This window comes from Glandiceps talaboti, chromosome 15, assembly GCF_964340395.1.
Source record: "Glandiceps talaboti chromosome 15, keGlaTala1.1, whole genome shotgun sequence".
Classification (NCBI taxonomy): domain Eukaryota; kingdom Metazoa; phylum Hemichordata; class Enteropneusta; family Spengelidae; genus Glandiceps; species Glandiceps talaboti.
The window spans coordinates 7,901,118-7,919,533 of NC_135563.1; the positions used below are offsets into that span (position 1 = coordinate 7,901,118).

The 18,416-nt window shown below is 35.6% G+C and overlaps 1 protein-coding gene across 2 annotated transcripts in view; it reads left to right on the top strand.

The window, feature by feature from the left end:
- Positions 1 to 4,262: 4,262 nt before the first annotated feature.
- Positions 4,263 to 18,416, top strand: part of LOC144446494 (uncharacterized) — a 31,675-nt gene continuing 17,521 nt past the window's right edge. Inside the window, exons 1-10 of one of the 2 annotated variants that reach the window (XM_078136266.1) lie at positions 4,263 to 4,363; positions 10,001 to 10,073; positions 11,466 to 11,652; positions 12,008 to 12,096; positions 12,944 to 13,050; positions 13,795 to 14,021; positions 14,915 to 15,149; positions 15,848 to 15,973; positions 16,686 to 16,821; positions 17,448 to 17,599. In XM_078136266.1, the coding sequence (XP_077992392.1) occupies positions 10,031 to 10,073; positions 11,466 to 11,652; positions 12,008 to 12,096; positions 12,944 to 13,050; positions 13,795 to 14,021; positions 14,915 to 15,149; positions 15,848 to 15,973; positions 16,686 to 16,821; positions 17,448 to 17,599 (1,302 nt within the window). In that variant the 5' untranslated portion in view covers positions 4,263 to 4,363; positions 10,001 to 10,030. Of the gene's footprint in view, positions 4,364 to 10,000; positions 10,122 to 11,465; positions 11,653 to 12,007; positions 12,097 to 12,943; positions 13,051 to 13,794; positions 14,022 to 14,914; positions 15,150 to 15,847; positions 15,974 to 16,685; positions 16,822 to 17,447; positions 17,600 to 18,416 lie in introns of those variants that run through there. The other variant, XM_078136267.1, reaches the window with a different exon arrangement.

Genomic DNA, 18,416 nt, shown 5'->3' on the forward strand with positions numbered 1-18,416 from the left:
CTTCATCCCTGACACGTACTGATTTTGAATCAATCACTCCTTCAACAGATTCTTTTGTATTCACAGTAAGGTCTTCATTTTGTCCTGAAGACATTTCAATGTGTTCTGTTTCACATATAACAACTGGTCTTTTTGTATCACAGGCATAGCTTGCAACATTCACACACTCTTGTTCTTGTGTTTCCTTAGAAATTCTCCTTCTGTCCGATTTGTTAGAAATGTCACACTTTTTCTCTTTATTCCCTTTCTGAGAAGACACATCATCCTGAGGCAATGTTTTAGCTTCTGCATGTTTTGTTTTCTCAGTTCTCTTTTCCTGATCAATATTTGTCTCGCTGCCAGACTGAGGTACTGAAATTTTTGTCTCCACATCTGCCATACCACGGCTTTTCCTCTTACTAACATCACTTTTATCAGTTTTAGGAGAGACATTTTCACAACTGTCATTAACAATGGCATCTCTATCTTCACACCGAGTTTTCAAACGAGCATCAGATTCATATTCAGCACTTTGATACCTTATTTCTGGACAAACCAACTGATGTTTAGTTTCCCTGATGGGTACATTTGCTGTTGGTTTTGTCTCACTTTGATTATTTTCACTTCCTTGTTCCTCTCTGTAGTAAGTTTCCCAAGAATCTTCCACATCCAAGTCATTATCATTTTTCTTATATTTCCTTGTTTTAAACTCATCACAGTCTTGTACACTCTCTTTGACATGTTTGTCTTGACCAGTTACTTTGCCATCTCTACTACTATCCCTGTGTGTCACATTTTGGGCAGTGTGTTCCTCCCTATAATCACGTCTGTCACTCTGTCTGTTCTTTGGTATCCTATCTTTCTTCACATCTCTAGTCTTAGGAGATCGTTTCATATCATCTCCTTGTCTTCTTTTCTCTTGTTTTTCTCTCCTAGTTTCTTTTGGTGATCGGCCTGGTGATGGATTATAGTGTCTCTCATGTCTCCTAGTTTCCTTGACTACCGTTTCCATAGTTCTATCTCTGTCTTCTTTTTCGTGTTCTTGTGGTCTTTGTCTCATGGCTCTAGGCACATACAACTCTTGAGCGGGTCTTCTAGACTTTAGTCTGTAGAAGTGAACAATTTCATCTGTGAGTCATCTTACACCTTCCTGATATTGAAAAATGAATGTATTGACAAGAGGTAGAATTTTCTCTTTCAAAATTAAACATGCAAACATAAATGAAATTCATTTTTAGTTCAAAGACTGTAAGGCCAAAAAAAAGAAGAAGAATAGTTTCTGGTCAACATGTGCATCACTTAAAACTCTTGCACCGGTCTATTTGTTGTGTGTGTTTGTCCAGCCCATGCAGTAGGCACATCTGTGGGGAAACACAAAAATAACCCTTCCTACTTCAGTGAAGACAACTGCAAAGCCAAACATTAACCAGCAAAATGACATCTGCCCACATACAGACTTACTCTAAAGTACTAAATTAAAAGAACAGTAACTGCCATAAATAGCAGACTGAGTGATAGGTTTGTTGAGAATAAAAAAAACACAAAAAAAAACAACAAACAAACAAACAAACAAACAAACAAAACAAAAACAAAAACGCGTTGTCACACCATTTTAGAAAAACTGGCCGAATGTAATGGTATATTTTTTTAGTTTTGGAGTCAATGTTGGAAAGAATAACACTGGAACTTCAACCCTCTTTATATTGCATAGACAGACTAAACACATAATATGTGTAATGAATGGGTCAAATTGATCAACTTTAGAATGAAATAATTATATATAACTGTTAGTCATATGATACAGTACACAGTGAAGGGTGAATAACTTAACGAATGATTTCTTACACCCAATGTGCTCATGTAAAATACATATTTCTATTGGTATCAGTAACTAATTACAAATTAAAATAACCAGGGTTTTTTGTGTGTTTTTTGTGTGTTTTTTTGTGTTTTTTTGTGTGTTTTTTTGGGGGAGGTGGGCGGTGGGGTGGACACCTTGTTTATCATACCTCCTCTCTTTGTTTCTGTCACCTTCACCTTTGCCAGCATTTGTTCTTCTATCTCTTCCTGGTGATCTTTCAGATTCTACATCCATGTATGCTTTCCTAGACCCTGACATTGAATGATGTGCATGGTGTCTGTCTTGATCATGGTGGTCTGATGCATGATGTGCATGGTGTCTGTCTTGACTGTGGTGGTCTGATACATGGTGTGCATGGTGTCTGTCTTGGTGGTGGTCTGATGCATGGTGTGCATAATGCCTGTCTTCTTGATGGTGCGATGTAGATGAATGGTGTACATATTGCCTGTCCTGTTGCTGGTTAGATCTATAAGCATACTCTCTGCCTCGGTACCCAGTTGATGGTCTTGGATTCCTCCAATGGTTTGGATCGTCTTCCTCTCTTGAAGACATGTTCCTACAAGAAATGTACCCACACACACACAAATAAGGTCAAGTCACTGCATATTTCAAATCATATAATACAACGAACCATATTGGTTTCCAAAGGTTGTCATTTTTACTAATTCAAAAATAAACAAACTTAAATACATGTAAATGACATGTTTTGAAGGTGAAACAATGCCCACATAATGCTGAGTTCAGTTGTGACAACAAAATAGAAACTCCTAACTTTATTTGTTTCCCAGAATGCTTCATCCAAGTGTACAACAGGCCTCTAGCCAGATTTCTCAATTTTTATAAATGCATTTCAGTGAAGCTGCATGATGTAGAATTGGTGAAAATGGCTTTTACTGGGTACCCTATGCATAAAAAAGTGCTTCAGAGATATCACTCTCGCCTTTGTTGCCCTTGAATTTGTATTGCAATCTATTCATCTGCAATCCCTAATTGTTACACCTGAAACTAAATCTTTCAATTTTTCTCTATGAGTGCCCATCTTGTCTTGGTTAATTGTCTTACCTTAGTTGTTGGGGGCAAACTACAGTCCGTCTATCTTCTCCTATGCCGATGGAAAAACTTGTAAGGCAAGTGAAATCCTCAGCAATGTTATGGATCAAGAATCGATGTTTACTTGAAAGAGGTGGGAATATAAGTAGCCTAAAGAAAGATGATACAATAGCAATCATAATAACAAGTTATTTGCTTATAAAACAGTGTACTAATTGTATGTTTTTACGAATATTTGGGACTGGGTTTGAAATTTAGTTGTGAAACATAGTTTTCAGGCAGAGCTATAGAAACATTTGGTCTAGAAATAACAATGCACATGACCCTATGTAATCCTTGCCTTGTGGCTCCACTGACGACACAACACTCAAGCAATGATCCAAGATTGAAACATGACCCTTTAAGATCATGCTAAAATTTTCAATTCGCCGTCCTCGGAATGCACCAATCCTAACAAATCATGCAAAAGAGGTCTAATGGCCAAGTTTTCGCTAAATAAATGTACCTCCCGGACTTCCCCCGAGGTACTTCCGTGTGACTGTTCAAACTAACGATGGAAGGGGCAGGAAGGTATTGGGAGCCATAGTCTGCTTGCAAACGACATGACTGAGTAAGTTGGGATTCGACAAATGGCCCTTTCCTTCTCTGGACAATCGAGTCCCGTACACCGTCTGCAAGCTAATTATGCTAACGTGGTATCGAATCATCTTTGACCCCGTAAAGAAAGATCTTGAGATGCGATGTAGGATAGCACGAGACAAGAGAAACCGCTATATCCAGACCATACACCACGTACGAACGGTCAACCGTTATGTTGAGATCAACATTTGAATGACCGTTACGAATAATGTCAAGGAAATACTTGCCACTAATTTCGCAATATATTAACGAACCATAACGAACCTCGAATCATGCCATGTAAATATAATACAAGACAATCTTTCCTTATCAAAATAATTCTCAAACACAGAAAGACTCGAGTCAAAGAGTTTTCAAAATTTGCCATTCGGTTCTTGTCTTCCTACCTATTATTCCAGTCGTTTTGCTCGCTGAATTGGGATATTTCTTGAACGATTAGGGAGACGAAGTCATTCTCTTCACTGTTGAGGTACCGGTCACCGATAAAATAAGCCACTTTGATTCCCCCTTGACGCAAAGCCGACAGACGATGGTAAACACTGCGATGCTGTCGGACAAGGGGTTTCTCCTGTGAGAGGATGTGTGTTACGTCATCAAAAACTGTGTAAATAGCTGTGACCGCCGGAAAATATCTAGAATTCAGACACGTTGCTACGGGGTTTTTAATACATTCGATTACATTTCCAGCTGTTATCATATCGCTAAAGCTCTTGGTGCATACATTATGTTTCTGAAGTATATTTATTGTGTTTCAAGTACTTTATTTAGAGAAACGCGTAAAATAGTGACGTCAGCACAATCAGGGCGAAACTAGCAGAATGGCTGTCAGAACAGGTGAGCTCGAAATTCATTTGTAAATTGATTTGTGATCGTTGTTTGCATTTGCAAACTAAAAAAGACGTGTCTTCTCGCTGTATTCCACGTAACTTTAACAGTTTGATGATGTTTTCGTAACACGAGCCAATGTAAAATCTCTAACACGGCTTGCTGTTGACACTTTGCATGCCGCCTCCAAGAGCGATAAGAACTCTAGCACAGTCTGAATACAGCACTCCCTACTTAAAATATATAAGACCGCAAAGCTGTTCAAAAGATCGTATTGTGACTATTTTGGGTGAGGCAAAGTCGCCTTGAATATAAAGTGAAGGCACTGAGAAACCCTTATAAAATGCCGCCTGCATGGCATATTATGGGAAGAAACCATAAACGATCGATGTATTGTTTTTAAAATCAAAACTGCAAACGTGCGAATGTGACACCTATTAACACTGTCGGTCACTCCGAATTCCCCCCAGTTCAGAATATAGATGGCTGTTTTAAAATCTCACTTTTGAGATTGAAGAAAAAAGCCATACATAGGTCTGCTTTAGCCTTTAGGGATTATTTTGTCACTATTGACAATGATAGTGAAAGTGAGATATGATATAGAGATAATTGAATTCATTTTATAAATGAACAGATTTCAAGGGGGTGCTGGTAGGGGGCAAGGGGTGGAGTGGGGTGAATGTCAGTAGATTCCTTTAGCAAATTTGCCAAGATTCAAAAATGTATTTTAATGCCAAATTCATACATAGAAAAAATGATCTGTGTCTAAGTGTCTGATATTTATGCTGACGATAAAAGGACCCAATCGTTATATGCCATGTAAAGGCCGGGTCACATTTTTTAAAAATATAAAATTCCAGTGTGGTTTTGTATGTATTATTTATTTGCTGTTATTTCATTGTATTGGTGTGGGATTGTTCTCATTTTGACATGATAAAATATGAGATATTTTTCTATACAACAAATAATGGTGTTGTTATGCATATGTGATTACTAATGTTCTGTATATTGAATTATGGAGTTCACTGGCATATACAAGTTCACAAATAATTCAAAATTCTGATAGACAATTGTTCAATTTCTGTTGTAGTCATACAGATGATATTGAAAAAATTTCCTTTAAATAAGCAGAATACTGTGATATTAGTTACAAGTGTCACATCTACTTTCAATAATAGCTGCACTTGCAAATGTATGAATGTGATTTGATAATTGTTTTTATTTTAATTTTTCAACTGGAATATTTTAGGAAAAGCAGTTTTGTTGTAAGGCCTAATTTTTCTTCAGAAACATATATGTTTGTAAGCAGTGAGTGGCAAGGTATGACCTAATTGAAGTTGGAGGATAGTTTGAACTTTCAGACCATTGTGTGAGATTTGTATGTACTGTATTTATGTCAAACTAACTGACTTGTACAAACATGTTTTGGAGTCTGTCACAAGTACCCTTTTCTTACTACATATTTGGTGACTCATTATTTGCGGAATGTCTTCTCTTAGATTTTTGCAATGAGAGTGTCCCCGAGTGTTTACAGGATATATTTGACAACTAGCTAATAGATGCTCTGTGTAAAATTACAATTAATTAATTTAAGATCAAACAATTTTCAATATATCTCTCCTTTATGTTAGAGCTATTCTTGACTAGGAAGTTTAATACTCAGCAGTTGTTGTATTAAACTCAAGTAGTCACCACATTTCTCTCCAAAATTTTAGTCTAAAAAAGTGGATTTTTTTCTGTTGACATGTAAAGAATTAATACTATGTGATCTTCAAATTGTCAAAAAGCAAATTATAATTCCATGTATTAAGTTTGAAGACTGGTTGTAATTTAAAATCAGCTGAAGGTATCTCTGTGCAAAAATAAGTTCAGTGTGGAGGTAGTGTGAATTTATATTTATTCGTACACTTTTTCAGTGATTCACACACTTTTTTCGATCAGAGCTTAAGTACCTAAACATGATTTCTGTGCACTTGCAAGGCTCAAAATTAGTAGTTGCCAAGGACATAGACTACAAAACATTGAATCTAGACTACCAAATTAGCAGTATTCCTGGGTACATACACTACTAAACATTGTATCTATAGACTTCCAGATGAGCAGTAGTCCAGGGTACATACTACTACTAAACATGACTAACTTAGCAGTTTTCCAGGGTACACACTTCTAAACAGTGTATCTAGGCTACCAAATTAGCAGTAGTCCAGGACACATAGACTACTAAACATTGTATCTAGACTACCAATTTAATAGTTGTCCAGGACACATAGACTAGTAAACATTGTATCTAGACTACCATTGCTAGCAGTAGTCCAGGACACATTAGTAGTCCTGGGTACAGACAACTAAACATTGTATCTAGACTGTGAAATTTATAAGATGGTAAGGTTTTTGACAAATTGAAATTAATATACAATTGTTGCTGAAACAGTTCACTTGGCTAAATCTGATACAGCCTTCTGCATTAAATTCCAGCCCTAACTTGTATAAATACTTAGACCATCAGCCCTTTGATAATTTTCCTCCCATTGCCAAACTCAGACCGTTAAAAAGTATGAGGACAAAACCAAGTTATCATAGCCATTTTATGTTACAGTCTTACAGTTTTTTTTAAATATATGTTTTTAAATGGCTGTTTCTTCATCATATGCATAATACTAGTATATTTGAAGTGATGTTTGTAACAATCATTTATTTAATACTATAATTATGTACAGTACTAGTTTATTGGAATGATATAAGGATGAACACAAATATCAAAGTAGGTAGAACTTTTAGTAGCTTTAACGAAGGAGAAATAAAATTAAAAAAAATATGTCTGACTTTCAATGGAGGTAATGTTGTGAGGAGTACAACAATATCAATAGTATTTTAAATACGCTCTTGGTATGTAGAATGTGTCAAAAGGTCAAAGGTCATAGGAATCGTATGGTGCTGAAGCTGTGGTTGAAATATGAATCCTTGGCTATCTATGAAACTATTTGTGTCATTGGAACAAATGACTTACTGCTGGGATGCTATGATATTATTTTTATACCAACTATGCAGTGAACACGCGTACGGTAAATCTATTTCTGCCTTGAGCATGTCTGAGTGTTTTGCTATGATAAAATGTTGTTGTGAAAGTACAGTAATGCCTTATTTCTACCAAGAGACTTGGCTATCTGGCTTGACATTATAGTTGGAGCCAGTACATGTTTGTGAAGTCAAATTGCCAACTTGAAGTCTCTGTACTAGTATAGTAATGCCCCCACAGGGTTGGGGTTGGAGTTGGGGGTACCTCTGGCCAGGTTTGATAGGGGTGTGTGCAGCCAATGCTGTCAACCCTAGTCCCCATTTTCAGACCCATTTTCAGACCCATTTTGACCAAAAGCCAATACCCCAATGCCCATTTTAAACCATTCAAATTTTTAGAAGACCACATTGTAATTTGTAGACCAAAATACATAATCACCGATATGAAAATGTCAACTAATGAATTAGCTAAAGGAAATTCCAAGGGAAATTCCCGGAAATTTCGAACTAGTCGAGAATTTATTATGTGGTACATTCCATTTCCAGGACCTCATTTTAGACCAGACAAAATTGAAAATTGCATAAAGTGGACCCCATGTTAGATTCCTTATCTCTAAAAATACAGTACCCAGTTTAGACTGGAGTACCCCCCCCCCCCCCCCCAGGTAATGCCAGCAAAGTGTTATGATATCTCAAAAATATTTTTTTCCTGTTCTGTAATTTCATGGTTTACTATAGTCCTGCTCGCAGAATGGAGTACAGGACTCGATTCTGACAATGTCCCTAAACTGTACTACAGAAACCTATACAAGTTTACAAAACGCCCATTCCAAGCTTGCATGCCAATTGCAAAAAATTATCAAGCCCAGCTCTCAAATATTAGCAACTGATCCATTATCTACCTATTGCGTATCTCTTTAATCATCAAAAAAGTCTCTGCTTGGACGACCAAGAATGTCGATCTCAGAACTTTTCATAATTTTTTCAATGCAACCACCTCAACGTACGCCAGAGTACTGTGCCCTCAACATACGCCAGTGTACACCACCTTCAGCATACGCCAGTGTGCAGCGCCCTCAACATATGCCAGTGTACACTGCAATATTGGATACACCATTGAGTGTGTGTAAGTTGGTTAAGGAGGGATATTCAAACTCAGCATTTTAAATAATTATTGTCCCATGAGAAGGGAATTTTCGGGTGACCAAAAGTCACGATAAAATCTGTGAAATTTTTCATGATAATTTATTGTGATACTGGTCATAAAATTTACAGTACAAATTTGAAATGAAATGATGTTATAATAATTTTTTCATGATATACAGTCAGTGGGCGTCAACCTTACTCAAGTCACTTTTAGAGTGGTATAATATCATATATTATCATCATATCATATTTCATATTATGACTCAATTTGATGGGTAAATGAACTTTGGGGAATAGGGTTCATCAGATAACATAATGACAACTACTTTAAATTGTAATTTCCTGTAATTACCTAAGGGATGAGATAAAAAACAAAACAATATTCTTTTAATTAGGCCTTAGAATGTTTCGGACAGCACAGTCAATTTCAAATCAGTATGTAGTATGTAGTGCTCAGTGTTTTTGCTAAGGTTTGGGAACCCCGGTAACAGAAAGGGGGAAAGAGGTAAAACTGGTAGTGCTTCCCATGCAATGTATCATAGTTTAGGTGGGGAACCCCGGTAAAATGATGTGGGAATCCCGGTAGATTTTACCTACTTACCGCCCTTAAATAAAACACTGCTATGAATACAAAGCCGGTATGTAGTTAAGAAAAAAAAATCGTTATTTTGTCGACACTGTACTTTATTTTAGTGACATGCATTTACTATAGCAAATTCCATTTCTCAATTTGACAATAATATTTGTATTTAGGGGTACAAACAGATCCATTAAAAGTAAAATTGATTTTGTAGGATGAGAACTAAAGTAGTCCCCCCCCCCCCCACCAAAAGAAGGTAAAAGAATTTAGATTTTTATTTTACATTGCACTATTGATCTATTGATCTAAAGATAAGTAGATTCAGAAATCAACCACAGATAAATAGATAAACATAATCTGAGTTAGATGTATCATAATTATATAGGTCATCATAATACTTATATTCATTTCTATGTATTTGCTACATATATATGATAAAAACTAGGAAACTGCCACAAAATTCAACTAAAAAATTAAGTTCCAAAAATTCTGTCTAGACTTTCACTCCATACACAGAACATCATCAGGTCTACAAATTAAAATTCAGTGTGCCCTCTATTGATAGCCAAATTTTGTTGTTGTGAGTGAAAAGGAGAAAAAATGGCATTTCTTGTGAGTCACCACATAGTAAGAGATAAGGGAACAACAACTTTTGGTGCGTCACTAGAAATTGTGTGCGTCAGTGGCGCGTCAGATTGGCTTAGAGGACACACCGCCTACAATATATATATATATTGGTTTCGTCCTGGTTTTTCGACATGTATGTGTGTGTGTGTGTGTGTGTGTGTGTGTGTGTGTCTGTCTGTCTGTCTGTCTGTCTGTCTGTCTGTCTGTCTGTCTGTATACATGCTTTAATTGCTTACTTTACTAATATGACTGAATACATTATATATTTTTTATGACAGGTTAAAGTCCAGGTTAGACATTCCAGACACATGGAGATGGATGGATGTGGGGACCACACAGCCCCTAGGACAGGTTTGTTTTACATTTAGTCTAGATGATGACATTTCATGGATACTATAAGTTAATATTACTTGGTATATGGTATCTGTTGGCCCATAGCCAGCTAAGATAGGTTACATCAAGCGTTCTGTTGATATGATAAATTGTGATGCTGTCAGTACATTCATCATGTATCACTAACAGTATTGCATGCAATTCAACATAGTGTGATGTAACAATATGGTACAAAGGAAAGAAACTAAAAGAAAAAAAGTAACAAGAAGGAAACAGCGACAGTGAGAAATACGTATTTAGCATTATTAGCTTTTTAGGTCTTTCTACCAGTGGGTATTTTTTTTAAAAAAACAGGATTATTGAGGGATAGGTTGATTCTCCATCGTCGTCCATCATTTGCCATCTGTCAATATTTTCATCTTCTCTGAAATCAGCTGTTGGAATACTTTGATGTTTGGTGTGCATGTGCCTTTGGGGACTCTATTAAGACTTGTTCATGCCAAGATGATATGAGTCATTTTCTGTTTTTAGCATTTTTTTTTTGCTGTTTATGGTAACCAAAAAAGTGAAGCTATTTCGACAGCTATGTTGCTTGTCTCTTGAAATATTCAATCACTATGATGTTCAAAATGCACATTTCAAATTAATATCCTAAGAGAAATATTTCTCGAGGGATCTGATAGAGGGCAGTCTGTAGAGGGACTGTGCATCAACCCGCAACATGTACAAATATGTTTTAAAAATGTAGCATATTTACACATGGGACTTTGCACCTGTATAAATGTTTTAGCTTATTTATATTGCAGTAAAAATGATTCAGAAATAAATAACTTTCTCATTATGATTTATCCGATAAGACAAGATTTAGTGTTTGCTATGATGTATCTGGTGCTAAAAATACACTACTAGTTATATAAATAGCATGCACCTGTCAGCCTCTCAGTATACAGATCATAAAGTGATTGTTAGACTGTGTAAGGTTATCATACCTTGTTATGGATATGAAGTTCGATGTACAATGTTATTCAGGTACTTTACAGGTTCTTTCTTTTCTGTAAAAATGTTTCTACAAATAGTTACAACAGCAGTGAAAGGCTAGTATTCCGTCTTCTCATTATGTATGGAATGGCAGAATTGATTTGAATCTTTGACTTTTCAGTCTAGTCTGTAAGTTATACCATGTCATAGCACCCTCTATTGTCCTACCCCTCTTGCAAAGAGAAGATCCATGGGGGAATGATAGGACGTATTTTATAGTTTATAGTATTTTAGTAAGTCTGCATGATCCTGAATCAAATATTTTATAACAGGTATAATGTAAATCAGCAAGTGTTCCAAAATGTCTTTTAAATTAAATATCTGATAATCTCATGACATCTTCTTCTTTTTTTTGCTTTCTTCTCTCTACAGATGGTGACATGTTAGTTGGGATTTGTATGAGTAGTGAGTCATGTGGATCACAGAATGGCAGAACTGATACTGTCTTGGGACTTACTGTTGTCAATCCAGCCAATACAACTCTTTTACAACTCAGACACAAAATATCAGAACAATTTGAAATTTTACAAGCAGACTACAAGTTTATGACTCCAAGGGGGTAAGTACAAGTTATTTTACAATTTGAAATTTTACAAGCAGACTACAGGTTTATGGCTCAACTCTTCTCAACTTTACAGCTAAGACACAAAATATTTGAAGAATTTGAAATTTTACAAGCAGACTAGTGGTTTATGATTCCAACTTCTGAGGGGCAAGTAAAACTTATTTTACAACTCAGACACTAAGTATCAGTTTGAGAACAGTTAACATTTTACAGTCTACAGGTTTATCAGTCCAAGGGGGTAAGTATATGTAACACAAAAAATGACACAATTAGTAACAAACAAACAAACAAACAAACAAAGCATGTGATTGATTCACTGATTTCTGCATCTAATGTTGTTTTGTTTCAGTTGGCCAGTCAACCCAAATCAAGAACCCATCATATCAGTCAGTAATGTCTTAGATACAGAAGCCATTGTTAGAATTATAACAGAATTTGGTAAGTTTTTACCGTCAATTTATTGATGTAGCATTAGTTTACTACAGTGGTATGGTATTGTGTTTCTGTATCTTACTGTAATTTATCTTGGGGGCCGTACCAGTAGCCAACTCCGGTAGGGGTGTGCGGCCAATAGTACCAACCCCAGACCCCATTTTAAACCCATTTTGACCAAAAAGCCAACACCCCATTTTAGACCATTACGGGAGTTTAGAAGATCAAATTTTAGACCAAAATATTTCTTCCATATTAAAGAAATGGGGGATGGCAAAATGTAGTTATTACACTTATATGTTTTTTCCCTGAGGAGGCAACATTTTGGGGGCAATTAATAGTACAGTTATGATTTGGTAGAGGAAAATGGAGAAATTTTAGACTGAGTAATATTGAAAATATAGAGTGGACCCATTTTAGACTCTTCAGCTCAAAATCAGACTCCATTTTAGACCAAAGGGCGAAAAACAATTTATCAGTATAATATTTCATGCTGATAATTTATTATATTTGCCGCCAAGACAGTGATAATAAAACTTTAAAATTTGAAATCAAGTTTAGTTCAATATCAAGACTGTTTGTTTTCGTTGTCATTTTCACTGCCACCTACAGACAACAAAGTGTTTGATGTATTGACATGTGACATTTTACTTGACCTTTGACCTGTGATATATAAACATGTGTCTGATATATTTTGTGCATAGATTTTCCAGTGTACATATTGTTTTGAATTATTGATATCTAACATTTTATGACAACATGTAACTCATTTCAAATTATTTTGTATATTCCAACAAATTCAGCTTTTGTATATTTATGTCTACTTCATCACAATTTTTGTTTTCATTTATAGATAAACCAAGGGTTGGTATTTGTACTCATGATGGTTCTCCCATTGGCTTTGTGTTCATCAAATTTTCATGTAGTGTTTCACAACTCAGAGAAGCTATACTTACTCAGGTAATGACACATACTCCCACACATAGCCAGGTACACACACACACACACACACACACACACACACACACACATACATACATACATACATACATACAGTACATACACACACATGCACACAGCACAACACACACATACACATACACATACACATACATATACACAAACATGCATACAAATAAACTTCACTGAAGTAGGGAGGGTTATTTTTGTGTTTCCCCTATACCTAGATCTAGGTGAAAAAAGACCAACCTGGGGTATTTAAGTGATGTGCGCGCTAACCAGAAACAATTTTTTTTTTTGGTCTTAACTCAATATGACTTCAGGCAGTAGGCTGCAAAAATGTTAGACTACCATGCTGATAAAATACTGGCATCAAAAATCATCTGCTATCAATTTATATTACTATAGTGTTTGATCAGTCAACCCAGCTGTATAATTGGGGATCTGGTAGGATAGAGATTGCAATGTGAGTCTTTTAATCCTGTGCGCTTATAAAGGCTGCAATGGGTTGTATGCTTCCCAGGGAGTTGAGGAAGTATAAAGGTATGTTGTGCCACTATAGATCCATACCAGGGTTAATAATTGTAAAGTGCTTTGAGCACAGAGTATATAAAATCTAACATTATTATTATTATTATTATTATGTAGTAGTAGTAGTAGTACTTTAGATACTTTTACCCAAAGTTTTCTATGTCATTCATGAAATATATTTTCAAATCGATGTTTTCGATATTGTCATTTCAGATTGAAGTCAGTTATCCACCAATACAAGATTCCAATTTTGTATTCCTTGATCGTAATTTCTGGCCACTTAGCAAAGATCAAGAGAACCATTTGACAGTTCTAGATATTCTCAACGGTGCAGTGGTAAATATCCGTATCAGAGAAAGATTGGGATCAGATGATACAGTACTCATTAGTGATATCACTGACTCACCGATATCATCACCGCCAACCAAGAAATTCAAGAGGTATTGTTTTGAATTTAATTTTGTTGTTAAAACTCAACAGTAGTCATCACACACTGATCATTTTGTCAAAGGGCCTTCACTATTGGTCCAATAGCTTTTTCTGAACAGCACTCCTAGTGGCCAAACTGTACAATCCTTTTGTTTTTCTGGTAACTGCACCATGATGTGCTGTTTGTTTATTAAAGTGTCCTATGTGGACTTATCAAATTAAAAATGTAGTATACAAAGGAAGGGCCATGTCCAGCTCGCTGGTTTATAAAACGCAAAGTCTACAAAATAAAGGTAAAATAAATAAATAAATAATTGTTATATGTCTTGATAGTAGACAGTGTATTTCGTGCGATTGAAAGCTCATGGAGAAAGTTTCTGGCATCAGTTGGAAATTTTGTCATTAAAGGGACATGGTCTGCAACTTTTGTGTATTTTTTGACATTTTTGTTTCCATATAAAAAGGTTACTTATATTATACCACAAAAAAAAAGAATTGTTTCTGGTCAGCATGCACACCACTTAAATACCCTCGCATCGGCCTTTTGTTTTTGTGTTTGTCTAGCCCATGCAGTCAGTGGGGAAACACAATAATACTTTGGTGAAATCAACTGCAGAGCCAATCATGAACAAGCAAATGACATCTGTCCCACATACACACTTGCTCTGAAGTACTAAATAAAAAGAACAGTAATTGCCATAAATAGTAGACTGAGTGACAGGTTTGTTGAGAATTAAAAAAAAAAAAATTCTGCATCATCGCACCATTTTAGACCGACTGTCCTGACCAGAAACAATTCTTTTTTTAGGCCATATCAATGTTTGTTTAAAGTTTAAGACTGAGATTTGTCAAGTTTTTCACTGCAAATAATCTCACTTGTACAATATTGTGGATTTCTTATCAGATCAAGCCCCCTGAGTCATTCCTCCGGACAATCATGTTCACCGTCCAAAATGGTGAAATTTAAAGAAAACGACGAAGTGGTTGATTTAGGAGGTGCCAAAATACTGGATTCTCCGGTTGTAAAGACGAGACAAGTCGCCAAACAAATGTTGATAAGTTACGTTAGACAAGAGGCTGCACACCATGCGTTGGCTTTAAAGAGTGCATTGGAAAGTATGCATTTCAGTGTATACCTGGTAAGTGTAGGCTCTGTTGATAGTTACAAAAAATACACATTAGAAATAAATGTCGCAAAATTTTGACTTTGTTCAAGAAACTCAAACCCATTCGCAGGTTAAAATCAAGAACAAAATCCGGTCATTGTACACATTTTTGAAATGGAAATCAAAATGAAATCAAAATTCAACCATTTGAGAATCCAATATGGCCACTGAATACTGTGTTAACTCTATGGGGAAATAAAAAGTTCAAGGCAGGGATGTTGTACTTGGATAAATTTTAGATGGATGTGCTGCCATTTTGTATGAAATAAGGATATTCTGGCAGCTGGGATGCTCTACAGATCATTACCCAGAAACACGACCACCTACCTTAATAGACACTTGGAGGAATAGACACTGCTAGACAAACAGCGAATGTGTTTTCTTTGACTTTTTGAAGGGCATTTTACCTTTTTCTTGAGAATTTGAGAAAATTCTTATTCGTGGAAAAGTTACACCTGTTTATTGACCCCATGTTGAGGGATATTTCAGACTGAAAAGTGGACCTAGATTAAGGGATTTTTCGTGAAAAAGTGACCCATTTGATCAGCACATCCCGGTTCACCTTCCTATGTAAGTAGGGAATGACACATTTTGCATTGATAAGATATTGAAATATTTTCACATTTGATGCTACTTGAAATATACCTTATGTGAATATCTGTATGTTGAAGGATGTCCATGAGATCACATGTGGAGCTGACTGGCAAGATGCCCTGAACTATGCTGTTAGTGATTGTGAAGTATTTGTGCCATTAGTGACACCAAGATATGGTAAAACTCAGTGGACAAATAGAGAGGTAGGTACAATAGCTAGGCAGTGAAAGCATAGTGTGTAAGGGCAGATATTGTTATAGCGCCATCTACAGGCAAAATAGTTTGTTTCCTTAGTTTGATTTACTTTTGGTGCAATCTGCAGAAATGCTATGGGGGAGGGGGCAAATGTTAGAGTGACTGAAAAAGCAAGTAAAATGGAGAGGGAGAGTGAATATGAAGAGAGCAGAAACAAATTAAGGTAAAGAATTCCTCGTCACCAGAGAATTAATCTCAAGTGTGTCACTGTATATACCATATTCCAGTTCCCTGCTTTCCAGCCATTACATTGTTGAAAGATTCTCTGTGTGAAAGTGTCCCAACTTAGAGAAAGTGAGGATTAACAATAGTGTTCTGTTTATAGTCAAACACATGGCAGTACTGTCAATGAACTTCATAAGTTCCTAAAATTCAAACATTTGAGAAAACAGAAGTAGAACGGTCTGAAATAACCAGATATGTTATTGACTTTTACTATGAAATGGCGGGAAAAGATGATTTAGTAGTGTAGTACTGAACAATTTTGCCTACACTTGAATAGCACCCCTAGTGGCCAAACAATATAATCTTTTGTCTTTCCATTAACTTCACTATGGCATATATATATATTGAAAATTGCCTGCACTACAACACTAGCATTATGACAGCGATGTAGATCAGTATGCTGACAATGTTTAAACCATTCCCATTTTCTTATAGGTAAAACTAGCTGATGTACTTGGTAAAATTATTGTACCAGTAAGTTTTCTTCAAAAATGGCCACCCCAGTGTCTTGCCATTCAGTTTGCAACCACACAGTATGTAAGATGGAAAACAAGGGAAGAAATCAGAATAGGTAAGTCAATGCACTTTGGGGACAACGTTCCCTGACAATTCTTCAGATCTCTCAAACTTTGCCATATGAAAACTTGTCTCATGTCCTTTTGAAATAATGTAAGAAATATAAACATTGAAAATTGACAATCTTTTATTTTGATAAAATTGTTAACACAGTATACGGCGGCCATATTGGATTCTAAAATGAATCAGTTTTGATATCTTTTGACCTCTGTTTTAAATACTTGTACACATATTCAGACTAGAGGAGTACAAACGTTACATGTACACAGTTCTTATCAATAAGTATATCATTGGCATTTTGGATAACAATTCTTTATGAAATAGTAGAGGCAAAATAATCGTTGGAAAATCACTTGACGAATACCAGTGTACTGCAACATAGAACTACATACCGTAGAAAGTTCAAATGGTAATGTATGCAAAGAAAGATCTACAGAATCATACACAGCAAAAAGAACTCGCACCAGAACAGTCATAGAAATTATGTTATGTTTTTATAAATTTTTCGACTTTGCACACATACGCAAACACTTTTCAAAAAGATTGAACACAAAAATTATAACAGTACTAAATACATTGGCAAAAGTCAAACCTCACAAATTATTCTTCTAAATTTATCAGCTGAAGAAGGAGGTGAAGGCGAAAAAGCGACCGACATCAAGTATTGGGAACAGAAGTATGTAGAAAGAGTAGCTAAAGCTATCGGTGAATTCTGTAAGGCAGAGTTTGATAAACTTAAATTTTATGGTCCTGTACGAGGATTGAGCAGAAAGGTGGGTTACTTTATTGATTGATTGACCTTTGACCTTAGTCAGGTAGTCTATACAGGTGATGAATACCTATAAATGAGGACACCAAAACAAACATTCCAAAGTAACAAAAGACAAGAAAAACCACAATTACAATACAAAATCACAGAAACAAGTGGAAACTTTGCTACACATTGATGCATGTTTTATAGTTCATTGGAAGTATTCATCTTCTGCATTGTTTCTTTACTGTGGAATCCTAGATTGATATATTCATCGTTGGTGGCGCTCTTCGTTACCATTAGCTAAACATGTTTGTAATGAGTGATGAAACTAATGTACTTTTCAAGTGCATCTTTTCAGACCACATGAAATCTATGAAATGAAATCTAAGTGAAAATACTCCCCTCCCCCAAAAAAACTATCTAGTCTTCATTTTCATGGTAAGTGATCATATGGGTGATGATTGGGTATTTATTTTTGGATTTTTAATTTATAGAACAATTTTACCATGGTTTCTTACTCGAAAAAAAGTCAATGTGAAATAACATAGACCAAGTCCTTGTTTGGAACTCAAAATAAATTGCAACAGATTAATTAATGTGTAAATTATTTGTTATTGTACATACAATGACAAACTTTTTTTTTACACATTTTTTAGCTTTTTGTAATGTATCAGTTACAAAAAAAGACTTGGTATATGTTGATTCACATTGATTTTCTCAAGTAGGAAGCCATGATAAAATTGTTTTATAAATTAAAAATCAAAAATAAATACCTAATCCTCATCCATATGGCCACGTAGATCTCCCACACTCAAACATCAAACTACCAAATTATC